General features: G+C 44.1%; 2 protein-coding genes across 3 annotated transcripts; both read left to right on the forward strand.

Moving 5' to 3' along the window:
• C13H2orf81 (chromosome 13 C2orf81 homolog) lies at nt 1–4,700 on the forward strand. The gene is made up of 4 exons (XM_033125159.1): nt 1–124; nt 2,631–2,852; nt 2,939–3,160; nt 3,321–4,700. Exons 1-4 carry the CDS (start codon nt 107–109, stop codon nt 4,626–4,628), a joined length of 1,770 nt encoding a protein of 589 aa, XP_032981050.1. The 5' UTR covers nt 1–106; the 3' UTR covers nt 4,629–4,700.
• A 619-nt stretch (nt 4,701–5,319) lies between these two features.
• LOC117033165 (retinol dehydrogenase 12-like) lies at nt 5,320–12,906 on the forward strand. 2 transcript variants are annotated; one of them, XM_033125160.1, is made up of 6 exons: nt 5,320–5,632; nt 5,803–6,042; nt 7,079–7,168; nt 10,643–10,831; nt 11,325–11,431; nt 11,546–12,906. In XM_033125160.1, the coding sequence occupies exons 1-6, from the start codon at nt 5,356–5,358 to the stop codon at nt 11,732–11,734; spliced, it is 1,092 nt and encodes a 363-aa protein (XP_032981051.1). In that variant the 5' UTR covers nt 5,320–5,355; the 3' UTR covers nt 11,735–12,906. The 2 variants fall into 2 exon arrangements, with proteins under 2 accessions (XP_032981051.1, XP_032981052.1); XM_033125161.1 differs by having other exon boundaries at nt 5,331–5,632; nt 11,658–12,906.
• The last annotated feature ends 4,207 nt before the right edge of the window (nt 12,907–17,113 follow it).

A 17,113-nucleotide genomic window follows, 5' to 3' on the forward strand; every position in this document is an offset into this window, starting at 1 on the left:
CGGCGCTGCGCACCGGTTTGGTTGTCGGTGCGACGGTTAGGCAGAGGCTACAGCATCGGGGCGGGGAAGCTGCTGAAACCTAGAGGTTGGAGAATCAGCTGCGGCGATGACGCACGAAAGCTCGGTGAGCTTCAGCTCAGCTCGGGGTGCGCCAAAGCCGGGATCGGCCTTTAAGGTCGGGGTCGGAAACCGTGAGCCAGCTACGGGACACCCAGCGCCCCCTTCCCACGCTGGCGTACAAGATGACCAAGGAATCCAAGTCGGATACCTGGGCGGAAAACCTACACGTGCACCACGCCCACTCACAGTCGCTTTGTCGCACTAGGAAGCTGAGGGAAGGGGTCGGATGGGTGGTGCAGAGTCCAAAAACAAGAAGTGACTGGGAAATAGCTAATGCAGGTAATAAGTCTCTTACGACGAGGTACCTATTTAAATGTGTAAATCAGGCATTGGGGACAGGTGTTGCCAAATAAGTTACCCACTTTGAGAGTTTCAGAAGGAAGACATGGATTAAGTAACTCAGAGGCTGCCCTTGAAAATCAAATCATTTTAAAACCAAGAAATTTTAAAATAAAACAGATTTGAAGAGCCTTTGTTTAACAATATCTTTGGCATCTCTGGTCAGGCCACATCTCGGCATGGTCACGATCACGGGTGTCACATGAGAGGCTGGGAGGGAAACTACGGAACTGGATTCTCCTCTTCCAGCCCTACCTGTCCTGCTCTGGCCATGCCTAAACGGGACTTTGGGCCATTACCTAGGCTTGCCACCAGGGCTGTTTTCACTAGCAGAGGGCAAATGAGATTGAAGGGATTTTGAGTTCAGTGTGTGAAGTTTAGAAAACACCAGATTTGGGGGAGAATGAATTTTGGGCAACGTCAATATGAGTCAATAAAGTTGGGGGTGAGGAGGCACAGGTTTGGGAAGATTACATTTGGAGGTGAATTTTAGAAGGGACCAAGTTCAAGGAGACTGTTGTGGGGAAGTGAGGAGACTCCCAAGAATTTGCTAGGAAATTCCTATGTCCTGAAATGAATCTTTGGGACTAGTCTTTTTCTAAGTGGATTTTTCTTGATTGTGAAAGGATACAAACTAACTGCAGAGAATTTATAAAATAAAGAAGAGCGTAGGAAAGAAACAGGCCCATTGTTAAAGTTTTGGTGTTTTCCTTTTCTTCAACAATACTGGTTTACCTTATCTTTGATCATGCTTGCTATGTAATTTTGTGTCCTTTTTCTTTCATTTAACATTAGGTCATTTGCAAATTCTTCTTAAAGATTACCTTCAATAATTGCGTAATATTTCATCATATAGATAGTGCACAATTAGCCATCTATTCTCTTTTTGTTAGATATATGTTCTCAATACTCTGATATTATAAGTCACACCACAGGAAATATGTTGGAGAATGTATTTTTATTTTCATTTCAGAGTATGCTTTTGAGTGCATATGTAAAACTAGAATTGATATTTTTGAAGATTAGACATGTTTTCAAATATTTATTAGTGACCTAACAGTTCCACTTTTGTGAAATGTTATGTCGTTTGCTTATTTTCCTTTGTAAAAATTTTATTTTTTTAATTTTGTTTTCAATTACAGTTGACATTCAATATTATTTTAGTTTCAGGTATAAGGTTTTTCTTATGTGAGTTTTTAACATATTTGGGGATATTTATTTTTTTCATATTTGCTATAAATATTTTTTGTTTGAGAAGCAGTATAAAGTCAGGCTCTAGAGTCAGACTTGCATATGAATCATGACTCCACTACTTCCTTGCTGTGTGATCCTGAGAAAAATCTGTAAAATGGGGATAAAAAGAGTATGTAGTCTTAAAAAATGTAGGAATTGAGTCAATGTATGTGACTTTAAGTGCCAGTGTTTTACATGCCAGCAAATGGTAACCACTATCAGCTTGTAAGTAGGAATGTTTTAAAATATAAGTAGAGGAAAATTTGACATATATATATATATATATATATACACACACACACACCTATCTACCTATTTTTTTTATTATGATTACATTACTTTTATGCTTAAGCAGTTATTTCTCGCCCAGAAGTTATACGACAATTTAACCTATTTTTCCTACATTTAATTTTTGTTTATATTTTTGTTTTATTTGTGTGTGTGTGTGTTTATCCTTTACTGCATCTGGAATTTATTTAGATGTATATTGTGAAATGAGGATGTAAGTTTATTTGGAGGATGGGGAGGAGGAGAGGACTCTAAACAGCATCAATAATACCAGCACCATATATTGACTATCTTTCTCAAGAACTTTGAACACTTTTAACTAGTGCAAATAGCTCCAACTGTGAAGTTGGAGCTATGTATTGCCTGGGTTTACTGTGTGATCCCAAGCAAGTACTGGTTAACTTGTGTCAAGTTTCAGTTTCTTTGTCTGGGAAATGGGTTTAGTGAGCTGTTATGAAAATTAAATTATCTATGTCAAACACCTAAAGAGCATCTGTTACTCGGTAGGCTCTTACGAGTAGTAAATTGTCCCTTTCAAAAGGTTTTTCCTTACTACTGGATAACTTGAGAAAGCTTCTCCCTAGCCTATAGTAGCTTCTCTGTTCTACTCCTGGGCTTCCTGCACTGATTGCCCTGTTCCTTTCTCACAGAGGCAGGCCCGAGACCGCGGGGTGACCCGGTCCAAGGCAGAAAAGGCACGGCCGCCTACTGTGCTGGTGCCGCAGGTGGACATCGTTCCTGGGAGGCTCACTGAAGCTGAGTGGATGGCGCTGTCTGCTCTGGAGGAAGGCGAGGACGTGGTGGGGGACATCTTGGAGGAGCTGCTGGCGCGAGTCATGGACTCTGCCTTCAAAGTCTACCTGACTCAGCAGGTGGGCCTCAATCTGAGTCCTCCAGACCCACTTCCTGACTCTCCGACAGTCCCTGCCCAGCTGAGACCCCTCTCTTGCCTCCACAGTGCATTCCATTCACCATCAGCCAGGCTCGGGAGGCCATGCTGCAGATCACCGAGTGGTGCTTCCTGGCCCGGGATGAGGGAGAATCTGCAGTGGCCGAGGACCCCACATGGGGCGAGGACGAGGAGCCCTTGCCCTGTACAATTGACGCTTGGGCTCAGGGATGTGTGCCCGTGCTGCACGCGCCCGCCTCCATGGGGCTGGAGGAGACCTTCCAAAGTGAAGTAAGCCCAGCCCCCAGCTCCCTCCGACCCCTACCCCTACCCCAGCGGGATCTTAGTTCTCCTCAGGGCCTCTCTGGACTCCTCCACCCTTAGTTCCTCTCTCCTCTTTCCGACGTTTTACTACCTACCTCCCACCCCCATCCCGGGTGCATTTCCCCAGGACCAAGAGAGCGCGGACCAGATTTCTTTAGGAAGATCGTGGATGGATAGAGGCTTTGAGGAGCAGATGGAATCTTGGGAAAATTCTCGCAAGCTGAGAGACACCCCCATTCCCCTGTCCACGCTGGAGCTGTTTCAGGAGGCCGGGCCCGGGTGTCCTTTAGAGGAACTGGAAGGCAAGGGAGGAGGCCACTTGTCCTCTGCTGAGTCCTCGAAAATGAGCCTCCAACGGTCGTTGTCGTCGTCGTCGTCGTCGTCGTTGGAGATGGCTCCCGCCGACAGTCCCCACCCTTCTGTGGCGCTGTCCCTGGTAACCAGCCCCCAGGAGTGGGCTGAGAGGGCACAGCCCCTCAGCTCCCAGTTCTCGCTGGGGGACCTCCACTGTTGCACGCCGCAGCTGCACGGGGCTGGAGACCTGCCAGAGCTTAAAAAGGAGGAGGTGCCCTGCATGGCCTCCAGCGGCAGCGTGTTGTTGGAGGGCTCCTCTGCGGGTGGTCTCGCCGCACTAGCCTTCTCCGCGTCCTTCGGGTCGCAGCCGCAGCCGCAGCCGCAGCCCCAGCGCGCAAACGTGTGGCTGAGGTCGGGTTCCCACAGTTCCTACAGGGCCCGCCACGAAGTGGCGGTGGCACCCCTGGACCCCGCACGGCTTCCGCGCCACTGGACATGCCCCCTGGCTGAGATTGTGGACGCAGACGACGTGGCGCGCTCGCTGGAAACCTACCGTAGGCGCCGGCGGGGCGATAAGATGGAGGCCTGGGCCAGATGTCCAGCCACCCGCCCCGTCGTCCCTGTCTCCCAGGCAGCTTTCTTCCCCCACCCACCTGGAGTTCCTTTCCGTGCCTTGTGCCGGGGCGTCCAATTCCCCACATTAAGCATGGGCCAACCACCGCCAGGCTTCTGGTCAAAGCTGCCCTTGCCCAGACCCAAGAACCGCTTTCTCTACACACACCGGGAGCTCCCCAAAATGGCCCGCAGCCCCAGACCCCAAATGTGGCCTGGTGCAAAGTGGCCCAGGGGCGGGGAGGAGGACGCCATGTTGCTGGAAAAGCTGTGGGCGGGCCGCACCCATGCACCTTCTCAGCGCCTGGACCCGGAGTACAAGGAGCTCCCAGATCCTCACAGGTGTCCTCATCCTGAGCTTCACGTCCTCGAGGCCACGTCCCAGCTAATGTGGGAGCCCATGGTGCTGCTGGAAGCCATGAAGCTGGCTCCTGGTGTGAGCCTATGGAACCCAGCCACCCAGATGCTGCTCAGATCTGGCACACCCCAGCAGGAGGACAAAGAAGGTGACACCTCTCCTCCCATCTAACAGCACCCCACCCAGACAGGTGCCCGGAAGTCCCAGGTGACTGTGCTACAGCTAACGAAGAACTCAACCCCTAAAATGCGATGACCCCCCAAGCTTCTGCTCCATTATGAGCCCTGAACCTCAACAAGTGGGAAGCCTACCTTCCTTCTGTCTGCTTGCCAGAAATAAACACCTCAGTAGCCTTAACAATTGGCCTGATATCTGTCAGTTTCTTCCAAGGGTGTGTGTATTCTCACTGAACTGGAGAGGAGCAGGTGTCTTACAGGCCTAGAAGAAAAGAGAACACTGGCTCTAGGGAATAAACCCATTTCCGCCCTTAGGAGACCCTACTTCAGGACCAAGGCTACTCCAGCAGAGGCATTCAGGAGAACCACTCCTGTCTCCACAAAGGAGCAGACATGAGGGTTGTATGTGGGATCTACCTCAGTTGAGAGAACTTGCAGTCTGCTTTCAGTTGGGGAGGAAGAGGATGGCCCAGCTTGGGCAGAGTGATTCCAGACATTAGGAATTTGATTTCTCATTTCTCTGGTTCCCGGAGCTCTATCAATTCCAAGTGTCTCTTGGAGACAAATTTGAGCCCATGCAGGGCTCAGAGAAGCCCTGACCCTTCTGTTGATTTTTGACTTGGGGTGAGGCAATGAAGTGGCTGGGGCACACAATTTAAGGAGGAACTCGCTCTCAGGTTCAAACAGGTTGGTTGAACAAAGCTAGTGCCTCCTTAAATGTTATGTCTTTGGCTCCATACCAGCCTCACTGCTACTTTCCACTCAGCTTTGACTATCCCTCCTCCCAGTGCAGCACTCTGAGTGGCAGACCTGCAGTCTCTGCTATGTCGCTGTGGTATCTGTTCAGCGCCCTGGTCGGGGGGCCCGGCTCTGTCCTCATTTCGGTCCTCCTCCTTATACTAAGTGTGCGGCTCTGGCATAAGTCTCGTCTTTGGGACCTCCAGTGCTGCTCCACGGATCTGACTGGGAAGGTGGCAGTGGTGACTGGGGCCAATAGTGGTGAGTGCTCCTACCGCCCTATCACCTCAATAGGGGCTTCAGCACCCAACAGCCTTAACAGGGAGGGCGGGGGGAGCAGCATCCACCGTCAGCACCCTTGTTCCTCCGCTTGCTCCACTGTCTTCTCGTCAGTTCCCAGACTAGCCTAGTCTGAAGCTGCCCTCCTGTAGGTATAGGGAAGGTTGTGTCCCAGGAGCTGGCCCGCCGTGGGGCCCGTGTGATCCTTGCTTGCCGTAGCCGTGAGCGTGGACAGCAAGCCCTGGCTGAGATCCAAGCAGCCTCAAAGGACGCCTGCATTCTGCTTGGCGAGGTGGACTTGAGCTCGATGGCCTCCATCCGGACCTTTGCCCGCTGGCTTCTCCAGGAGTATCCTGAGATACATCTGTTGGTTAACAACGCTGCGGTCTGTGGTATGTGCCCTGATTTGCTTCTCCCCAACACATTTCAGGAGCCTGCTTTCTAGCTCAAGGACCCCAAAACAGGCATCCCCAAAGCATGATCTGTGCACCCTGCTGGAACACTAATTCATACATAACCCTAAAGAACCTGCTTTAAGCTATAGCCTCAAATTTCATTCCCCCGTCTTTGCACATACACATTCCTGTGACATTTCTACTGAACCCCAATATATCCTCCCAGACTTTGTGTTGTGTCTGCTCGCTCGTGGGCTGGGAAAGAATTCACAAGTCAGGTAGAAATATAGAAGGAAGATTTATTAAAGTAAGAGAAGAGTCGGCTGGAAACTACTGCAGACTACTGCATTGAGACTTTGGTTTTAAGTTTTATATTTTCTAACCAGGATGTAAATCTCTTTGGCCTGTAGTAGAATTCTCTATTGAGTTCAGCTTTGTCTGTTTGTGTGGGAGAAACGGGTTAAACTGGTAATTGCAATCTATGCATTTATTATGCAGATTTAAGTTGGAGCTAGGAGTGGATCCTACACAAATGTAAAACCTCTCCCTTGTCACAGGGCCAGCACTGGGCCAAGATAAATAGAAACATTGAAACTGGTATTTGTACCATATTTCCCAGAAAATAAGACCAGGTCTTATATTAATTTTTGCTCCAAAAGATACATTAGGGCATATTTTCAGGGGATGTCTGTACAACACTCTACATTTATTCAAAAACAGTCATGTCATCATCTTCTGGAACATTGTCATAACGTACTAAATGCATCTGTCTGGCTGACAATCTTAACTGGGGCTTATTTTTGGGGAAACACAGTAGTAAATGTATAGGAAGCAGAATCATTAAGGCCTGGCGGAAAAGAAGCAGAGAAAGAAAAGCTTTCAAAAAGCCCCAAGCTAAATTACACTTATACCAGAAATCCAAATCTCCAAATAGAAGATTTAGTGCCACCATTACAATCCCCTGTCTTAACACTTTGTCTCCCTCAGTGTAGTCCCTTCATTACCCACTCCCTGTGTTCTTATCTCTTCCCAGGATTCCCCAAGACACTAACCCCAGAGGGTCTTGAATTCACCTTTGCCACAAATTATGTTGGGCCCTTTCTGCTCACAAATCTACTGCAAGGTAAGGAAGCGGGCCTACTTTCTCTGCCGACCCCGTTTCTCCATTCTCCTGACATTTTGCTGGCTTACTGTCTTCCATGGCCACTTTCTTCCCCGTGGCACCCAGCTGCTTGCTGAGCAATGACCCAGTATGCTTTTGCTGCACACAGCAAGGGAACCACAAGTCAGGATTAGGATGCTAGTAATAGAAGCAGCCCAAAATACAACCAAGCAAGAGGATCTAAGATCCTGCCTCACCTTCCCTCAGCTCCGAGTTCCAGCCAGACCAGTAGAGTCAGTCATCTCAACAAAAACTTCTTGAGGGTGGCACTAGGCCGCTAGGAACACAGACACCATGCAAACTGACTTCCTGTTCTCAAAGAGCTCAGGAATCACCATGGATGCAGACAGAAACATACCACTGCCTTGGGCCCAAGTCCTTCGACTTTCTGAATTTTTAATCCTTTCGATGAAAGAGTTTTAGGTTCTTCCTGAGAAGGAGGGAAATGGGTGGCAGGCAAATTCTCTCCAGCATTTTTTTCCTGAATTATGTAATGATCTCTTTAAGAGGAAATCCATTTTTTTTTGTTAAGGTAATACAAAATTGAAAGTGTACAAAAGGATATACAGAAACAAAAATCTTTTCCTCTTCTTGAAAATCAGCTACCCATTTCCCTCCTGCGAGGTAACTACAGTTGGCAGAGAGTCTCCTGTACCCTTTAGTGGCTAATTAATTACATTAGCGCCAACTGGAAAGGGAGCAAGGCAAAACTCTATACACTTGAGACTATGACAGTTTTTTTCTTCTTCCCCAAAATTGTAACACATGCCTTCATCTTGTTTGGTAATAGTTGGTTTTGGTTTTTATGTTGTTGTTTTTTTGTTTGTTTTGTTTTTGTTTTTTTTTAATAAAAAGCATTCATTTGAGCAAAAGTTGCTCCAACCTGGGATACACATGTTCAGGTAGCAACCTAAGTTGTCTTCCTACTGATAGTTTCTTAAACTGCCTTCTCTCCGATCTCCCCTTCTTAATCTGCTACCTCCTGCCACTTCTAGAAATCATCTTTTGCCATATCACTTTCTTGCTTAAAATCCTCTGAAAGTACTCTGTCCTTTATAGGATAAACTCTAACCTCCTCCTCTTCACTTACAAGACCCCAAGCAGTCTGAGAACCTCCCCTTTTGCCCTCCCTTAACCCACATCCTCGTCTCCAGCCAATCTGTAGCTCTTAGACCACACTCTATTTTTTCTCCTCTGGCTGTGCTTTTGCACATCCGAATCCCTCTATCTGGAGTATCCTTTCCCGCCCCCTTAGCCTGGCTAACTTTAGTTCATCTGCCAAGATTTAGCACAGATACACCTGTGCTGTGGATTGTGCCCTGACACCTCTGACTTCCCAGCCACCCCCAATTTACAGGGCCCCCCTAAGCCCCTTGTGCACATCTCTGTTCCCGAACTGACATTGCTCCATGAGGATCGGTCTCCAACTAGGCCGTGAGCCCCTTTGGTCTTTATGTCACTGTGTCTGCAAGTTTGGAGTCCATTGTCCACTAAGAATAATTTTCTCTCTAGCAAATTTTTGCTAAATACCACCTGTTCCAATTTCCATTTGTGATTCTTAATTTCAATGGAGGGCTCAAAATAGTTTTAGCATTTTGCAAACAATATTGTACCCTAATATGTGACAACTACTATTTTTCATAATTTATATAATCCAGACTTTTTTGGTATAGTTAGGCACTCATTTTTTTTTAAAGATTTAACTTGTTCTATTAATTGTAATTTTATTGTTGTTCCTTTGGAAGATAATTTTATTTTTATTTTTTCTCTGTTTTTTTAAAAATTAGTTTCAGGTGTACAAAGCAACATAATAGTTAGACCTTTACACCCCTCACAAAGTGATAACCCCCCACCCCCAAGCTACTACCCCTCTGACATCTTATATAACTGTTACAATACCATTGACTGTCTTCCTTATGCTATACTCCACCTACCTTCACTGACTATCTATCTATCTATCTATCTATCTATCTATCTATCTATCTATCTATCATCTATCTATGTATCTATCTATCTGTCTGGTCTGACAATTAAGTTCGCGAGCTTGTTGCAACAATGTTGCTAACCTTGTTTTGATATCAGAGGGATTATTCATTATGAATTTGTACCAACTGAACAAACAGTTAACTAAGTTCACTATTTGGAAGTGCTGAAAAGGCTGCATGAAAAAATTAGCAGAAAACGACCTGAACTTTTCTCCAACAATTCATGGCTCTTGCATCACAACAATGCACCAGCTCACACGGCACTGTCTGTGAGGGAGTTTTTAGCCAGTAAACAAATAACCGTATTGGAACAGCCTCCCTACTCACCTGATCTGGCTCCCAATGACTTTTTTCTTTACCTGAAGATCAAGGAAATATTGAAAGGAAGACATTTTGATGACATTCAGGACATCAAGTATAATACGACGACAGCTCTGATGGCCTTTCCAGAAAAAGAGTTCCAAAATTGCTTTGAAGGGTGGACTAGGTGCTGGCATCAGTGCACAGCTTCCCAAGGAGAGTACTTTGAAGGTGACCGTAGTGTTATTTAGCAATGAGGTGTGTAGCACTTTTTCTAGGATGAGTTCGCGAACTTAATAGTCCAACTTCATATATATATTTTCTTATAGTTGACATACAGTATCATTCTACTTCAGCTTCAGATGTACAGCGCATTGATCCTGCATCTACACCGTCTATGAAGTGACCCCCTGAGTAGTCCAGTGCCCATCTGGCACCTTGCATGATCTTGACAACAGTGTTGATTATATTCCCCACACTGCATTTCACAGCCCCATGGCTGTACTGTGACTACTGATTTGCTCTTTCTAATCCCCTCACCTTCTCCCCCATCCCCTCCCCCCTCCCATCTAGCAACCATAGTTTTTTTTTCCTCCTATGTCTCTGAGTCTATGGAAGATAGTTGGTTTTTTTAAAAAAAAAAAAACAAAACACACAACACTTTCCCTAGAGTCTCTGCACACAATTCTTTCCCCCACACCTAGCACCCTATGTCCTTAGCATCTGTGTGGGTGTCTGCCACAGTCCAGGGGCCTAATGAACATTTGTGGAATGAATAAGTGGATGAACGTATGACTATGCGAGAGACAGCTCCCAGAGTTTCCAGCCTCTCCTTTCTCCCCTCTCAGTGAGGTAAAACATAAACAAGGATCAATCAAATTAGCTCCAGCTGGCGAGTGGAAGAAAAGCAAGACTAAACTCCAAACACTAAAATAAAAGAGGAGGGAGAGCTAATGAAAATGAAGTCTCACTTTACATTAAGGTTCTCTGCACCTAGCCTGGGTGCTTGGGTGGGGGCCACCGACCCTCTCCTGAAAGCCCTGGATGGACCCTGCTCTCTGAGTGTCTCCTGGAGAAGCAGGTTGGGGAGTGGGCATGCGAGTTTACCCCAACACTTGCACTGAAGGAGTGTGGTCCCCTGTCTACCCAGGGTCCCTACAACGGGCAGAGTCAGCCCGGGTGGTGAATGTGACTTCCTTTATGCAAGATTGTGGGTACATTGATGAGGAACATCTAACAGGGGCTGGTGGACCTCTGACCTTCAACCAGAACTATTACTGCAGCAAACTGCTTTTGACCTCGTTCACTGGGGAGCTTGCCCGGAGACTTCAAGGGACAGGTAACTGCCTCTGACACCCCTTACTACTCAACTCCAAACTCTTCATACCTTCTGTCAACATATCATGGCATAAAATACTCCCAATATCCCCCAAGCCAGCTGTAAATCTCCTCCATTTACCATTTGTACACCCTGTATTTCTCTTAACAGGTTGGGATGTGTTCACATCCCATTTTCAACGTTTTCCAACTCTCATCACTCGTAACATCTCTCTCCTCCCAGTATTTTCCAATACAAACACCATACAGCATGTTTCTCCTAAAGTTCACCCAACACTTTCAAATACGTATGTCTCCTTACTGGCTTGGGTACCACCATTCATGTAAGTTACAAAGCACCAACGTCCCTGGTACCAACCCCCCAAGTCTTTGGTCACCTCTATCTAACAGATCTGGTGGGATCCTTCTTCATTGCACACTGCAGAACCACACTTCATCCTTTCTTCTCAGCATCCTCCTCTCACTTCACTTTGCATGCTGCCTCATCCTCTCAGGTGTGACCGTGAACTGTGTGGAACCAGGTATTGTCTACACGGGCATCATGAAGCACTTCTCTTGGTTATACCGCTTCCTCTTCAAGCTCAGCAGCTTCTTCCTTAAGGTGAGTAGGGGCGGAGCTGGTTTGGCCGGAAGAGGGTGGGGCAGGGCTCTGCTTGTCAGTGTGTCCCCAGCAGGCTAAAGCCTGCCTGGCAGTGACATCCCTTCCCCTCCCCAGGATCCTAAACAAGGTGCAATCCCAGTCCTCTACCTGAGCTTGGCAAAGGAGCTGAATGGCGTATCTGGAAAATATTTTAACAGTTCCTGTGTGATAACTCTTCCCCCTAAAGCTGCTCAGGATCCTGTTGTGGCCCAAAGCCTCTGGAATGCCTCAGTCCGACTAACCAACCTAGACAAGACGGACTGATCCTCTGTGACCCCTGCCCTGACTTGCCACCTCCCCCAACTCGCAGCCCTTACTCTGAGTATACTTGTTGTTGGCCAGCTCCAAGGATCAATCGTCTTATCCACTTCCTCCTCTTGTTGGCTCAGTGGTACAAGGGTTCAGATTACCCAGGGGACAGTGTCAGCTTCTACTTTATTGCCAGTTCTCTGGTGGAAGTATTCATCTCTTGGGCATTAGGATCTCCAAGTCTACCAAGTCCCAGGTTGTGGTGAGGGGGAGTGAAACCCCTTCCAGTGAATAGTCAAGGTACCAGTAAGAGAGGGAACTCCCACCTATACTTCTTTGTTCCCAGACCTTTGCATCCTGGCTTTGGGGAAACAACACCACATAGCGTCCTCTGGATTAAAGCATATCCCCCATCCTGTAGGACAGCACCCCAACTTCCCAGGGTGTTGTCTCCCAGCTGCTACTATAACTGAGCCTGCAGATAATCATTCTGCCTTTCTATCAACTAGCTGCTCTTGGTGATGAGTCGTGCGATAAAACCAATGAATTCTGGGAGTGAGAGCCTGTCGCTTCTTTCTTGGGGTCTTTGTTCATCTGTATCAATTTTGAAATCAGCCCTACAGATTTCACACGCACACAAATCCTTTTGGGACTGCATTACATCCACTTGGGAGGACTGACATTTTTATAATATTGAATTCTAACCATGAACAAGGTATACTCATATCTATTTAAATCTTAATATCTTTACAAAATTTAGAAATAATTTCATCCATAAATATCTTACAATAGTTTTATTATATTTATTCCAGGTACCTTACTTTTCATGCTATTGTAAATGGTATTTTAAAATTTGTATATTGATCACATATTAAGCAGCTTCATGAAGTTACTGATTCTAAGAAGTTATCTGTGGATTCTTTTGTTTTTTCTACCTAGAAAATCACATCATCTAGGAATAATAACAGTTTTATTTCTTCCCTTCCAATTATCATAACTTTATTTTTTTCTCTAGAAAACCTTGATGGACTTGATAGTATTAAACCAAACTTGCATTTCTGAAATAAACCAAACTTGATCGTAGTGCTTCTTTTGTATAGATTGCTAAATTTAGCATACTAATGTTTTTTCTTTAGAACTTTTTACTATATTCATAAATAAAATTGGCTTTTACTCTCCTTGACTTATATTGCTATTGTCTGGTTTTGCTGTCCTCGAAATATTGATTTTATAAGATGAGTAGGGGATTTTTGTTAGTCCAGGGACATCATCTAAGAAGCAGATGCCAAGTGAGGATGAAATGTACAGAAACTTGTTTGGGAGAACGGCTGTGAGAAAAAATGGGGGAGAGGCTGGGAGATGCACCAGACTCTGAGTGAAGGAGAACGGGAAGAAAAAAAGGTTGGTTGGGAGCATCTTAGCAAGCAGTGAGATTGTTTTTCCATTTTTAAACTCTCTCTTGTTTTGAAAGTATCTAATCTATTTCTGTTCCTTAGTGGTTCCTTAGTGGTTCGTCTAAAAAATTTAACCTGCATATTTATTTATTTATTTATTTTTTATTGGGGAAGAGGAACAGGACTTTGTTGGGGAACAGTGTGTACTTCCAGGCCTTTTTTCCAAGTCAAGTTGTCCTTTCAGTTTTAGTTGTGGAGGGCGCAGCTCAGCTCCAGGTCCAGTTGCCGTTGCTAGTTGCAGGGGGCGCAGCCCACCATCCCTTGCGGGACTCGAGGAATTGAACTGGCAACCTTGTGGTTGAGAGCCCATGCTCCAACCAACTGAGCCATCCGGGAGGCAGCTCAGCTCAAGGTGCTGTGTTCAATCTTAGTTGCAGGGGGCGGAGCCCACCATCCCTTGCGGGACTCGAGGAATTGCACTGGCAACCTTGTGGTTGAGAGCCCACTGGCCCATGTGGGAATCGAACCGGCAGCCTTCGGAGTTAGGAGCAGGGAGCTCTAACTGCCTGAGCCACCGGGCCGTCCCAACCTGCATATTTAAATTAACAGTATCTTTAGTCAATATCATTATGCTTTTTTCGAACAATACATAGCTCTTAGCATCCTTTAATATTATCATTCCCTTTGAATTTATATGGTTTTGTAACCCAATGTTTTAATTATATTATTTCATTAATCTCACAAATCAGATATATTGTTATTATTTTAAATAGTTGATTTTTGTGTAGATTTACCCGTATGTTTAATATTTTCTTTGCTCGCTCTTCTTTTTTGTATGTCAGATTTTCCATCTGGGATTATTTTTCTTCTATCCAAAGTGCATCCTTTAGATATTCCTTTAATGAGGATTCGTGATAGACAGAATTCTAAGATGGCCTCCAAGATTCCTACCGACTTGTATACACATTCTGCATAATCTCCTCCCCTTAAGTGTGAGCAGAACTAGTGAATATGATGGAATTTAACTCCTATGATTAGATTATGTACCTAGAAAATGGTATTTTGCTGATGTAATTAAAGTTTGTAATCAGTTGGCTTTGTGTTAATCAAAGGGGAGATTATTTTGGGTGGGCCTGACCTAATCAGGCAAGCCTTTAAAAAGGGTTAGACCTTCCCAGAAGTCAGAGAGGTTCTCCTGTTTACCACGAAAAAAGCTAACTGCCACATTTGGGAGAGGGCTACACTTATCTGGCCTCTAGGAGTGAAAACTTCAGTTCTATAGTCCTATGACTGAATTCTGCCAATAATCAGTGAGCTTGGAAGAGGACTTAGAGTCCAGATGAGATTGCAATCCTTGGTGATACCTTGATTTCAGTCTGATGACACCCAGGGGACCCAGCTAACCTGTACTCAAGACTCCTGACTCACAGAAACTGTGAGACAATAAATGTGTTCTTTTCAGCCACTAAATTTGTAGTAATTTGTTATGTGGCGATAAAAAACTAATACAGGATCTAATGATAGTAAATTTCCCCAGTTTCATTTGTTTGATTTTTTTTTTTTTTTACTTTACTGTTATTTTTGAAGAATCATTTTGCTGGCTAGGGAATTATAGGTTGATAGTTATTTTCTCTTGTTTTAAAAAACATTTCTTTGCATTCTGGCTTTCATTGTTGCTCTTGAGAAATCAGATGTTAATCTAACAGATGTTTTATAAGGAATCTGCCTTTTCTCTCTTGCTCCTTTTTAGATTTTATCTTTGTCATGTTTTTCTACAGTTTCACTATTATTAATCCAGATGTGTACTTCTTTTTGTTTATCCTGGTAGGAAGCCCTTGGATTTCTTGAATTGGAAGATATATATGTATCCAGTATTTCTCTTTAAATACAGCCTCTCCTTTATTATCTTTCTTTTTTTATGGAATTGCAATTAGATAAAGGTTGGACTTTCTCACTTTCTCTTTCATGTTTTTTAACTTCTCTTTCACATTTTCCTTCATCTTCTATGTTAAAGCTTCATTTAAGTTCATTTTTTTAGATCTATTTTCCAATTCCCTAATTCTCTCTTCAGCTATGTGAAAAATAATCTAAATGCAGACACTTTAAAATGGAGTTGAACTGCCATCCAGGGAAACAGCCTTGCACATCTTATGCCTCAGACCTTTGGAGTGTTAAAACAGGGCAAAATAACCTTTGAACTGGGCCTAAAGCAACATTGTGTCCCACAGAACTGTTTACAAAGATAACAAGAAAGCAGATATTATGACAACTGGTCTGATGTCTACCAGACTGATAATTAAAAACATTGTTTAGAATTAACATCACAATGTCAGTTTATCTGAACCAATAGAAATGCCTTTCTTCTATTGATGTAATTGTTCTCCTTCTCTTTCTCATATATACCCCTTGCCTTTGTCTCCTAATTGGAACACTAGTTGGACGTCTGCCTGAATCAGCACTTCCCAAACAGCTATTTTTTTTTTTAATCTCAAATAAATGCTTGTTTCCTCTTACTTTGAAAGGCTTTTTATTTTAGTGTAACATCTGTGACTAATCTTTTGTTTATGCTATCTAATAACTCTGTATTATAATTATTATATTTTATTATTATATTTTATAATTGGTTGTTCTGCCAATCTACCTAGTCAATTTTTATAATCTCTTGTTCCTTCTTTATATTTAAAGCCCCCTTTATGTTTTTAAAAACATATTACACATATTCATTTTACATACTGTAACTGTCTGTAATCTCTGCAGGTTTGGGGCGTCTGGGCTGGGGCATCTGGCATGAGACTAGGACCCCTTGCTCCTCAAGGGGGACCTCCATGGCCAAGTATCCCTCCCGAGCTTTAACTGCCACACACGGTGTGGGACCAGCCCATTCATGCCTCCGTCCCTCCTACCCATCTTGTGGAGGCCTCTTCTGTGTGTCCTTCAATATAGGACTTCTGTTCAGCTAGACTTCAGGTGATTCTCAATGATGGTTTTTCTGTAGTTTAGTTGTAATTTTGATGTGGTCATACGAGGAAGCAAATACAGTGTTTACCTAATCTGCTAGCTTCCCTGGAATTCCTAATATATTTTTATTTTTTACCAATTCTAATCATTTTCAGATTAATTTGGCGTTTTCTAAGTAGGTCATTATATCATTTGTGAAAAGTTATATTTTGAGTTTAATGAGTTTAATTTCTTCCTTTCTACCTTTATATTTTTTCTTACCTTATTGTATTAGTTATGTCCTAAAATACAATGTTGATTAGAATCAGAATTATTGGATATCTTTGTATTCCTGAATTTAGAGAATCTAATGAGATCTTGTATTCTTTTCAAGGGTCGATATTTGTTTTAACAAAAAGTCTTTATCTGTATATATGGTTTTTCCCAAGATTTCTACAATAGAACTTGTGTGGTCCTACGTCCCCACTGTGAGAATAACTTCTTATGGTTGGTCCGGCTTATCCCACATTGTGGATTCTTCTTATTACACAGTCTTCAAGGTCCCTGAGGGACCATCCTCACACTCCCCACTTCTACTCCAGAAAGAAATGGGAAGCAACAAATCTGGCGTTCCCTGGGCCACCTTCTCTCCCCACACTCTCCCAGTGTGTGATAACAAAGCCAGCAATGATGAGTACACATTAGGTTCTTTCCTGAAGGCCAGGCCCTCTCATGAAAGTGTAGCAAAGCAGGGGAAAGAAGGATTGAAGTTCTGTCTCTAGACCATGCAATATGAAAGCCACTGGCCACGTGTGGCTATTGAGTACTTGAAATGTGGCTAATGAGGAACTGAATTTTAAATGTCATTTAATTTTAATTAAGTAAAATTTAAGTTTAAAAATGTATATTCAGTCCAGTTATTGGAAATATTCTAAATATGTTTGAAATATGTTGCATACATGAATCTACTTCAACTGTAAATTTTATAAAATCTAAACCAGATCAAGTAGTTCCACTGAAAATTTTACCCTCTGAATAGAGATGTGCTGTAAGTGCCAAATAA

The sequence above is a fragment of the Rhinolophus ferrumequinum genome, chromosome 13, assembly GCF_004115265.2.
Source record: "Rhinolophus ferrumequinum isolate MPI-CBG mRhiFer1 chromosome 13, mRhiFer1_v1.p, whole genome shotgun sequence".
Classification (NCBI taxonomy): Eukaryota; Metazoa; Chordata; class Mammalia; order Chiroptera; family Rhinolophidae; genus Rhinolophus; species Rhinolophus ferrumequinum.

Coding starts and splice junctions, on each gene's coding strand:
- C13H2orf81 (XM_033125159.1), top strand. Junction 2,853..2,938: donor AAGTCTACCTGACTCAGCAG/GTGGGCCTCAAT, acceptor TTGCCTCCACAG/TGCATTCCATTCACCATCAG. Junction 3,161..3,320: donor AGGAGACCTTCCAAAGTGAA/GTAAGCCCAGCC, acceptor GCATTTCCCCAG/GACCAAGAGAGCGCGGACCA.
- LOC117033165 (XM_033125160.1), top strand. CDS start 5,356: ATGTCTTTGGCTCCATACCAGCCTCACTGCTACTTTCCACTCAGCTTT. Junction 6,043..7,078: donor TAACAACGCTGCGGTCTGTG/GTATGTGCCCTG, acceptor ATCTCTTCCCAG/GATTCCCCAAGACACTAACC. Junction 7,169..10,642: donor GCTCACAAATCTACTGCAAG/GTAAGGAAGCGG, acceptor CTGTCTACCCAG/GGTCCCTACAACGGGCAGAG.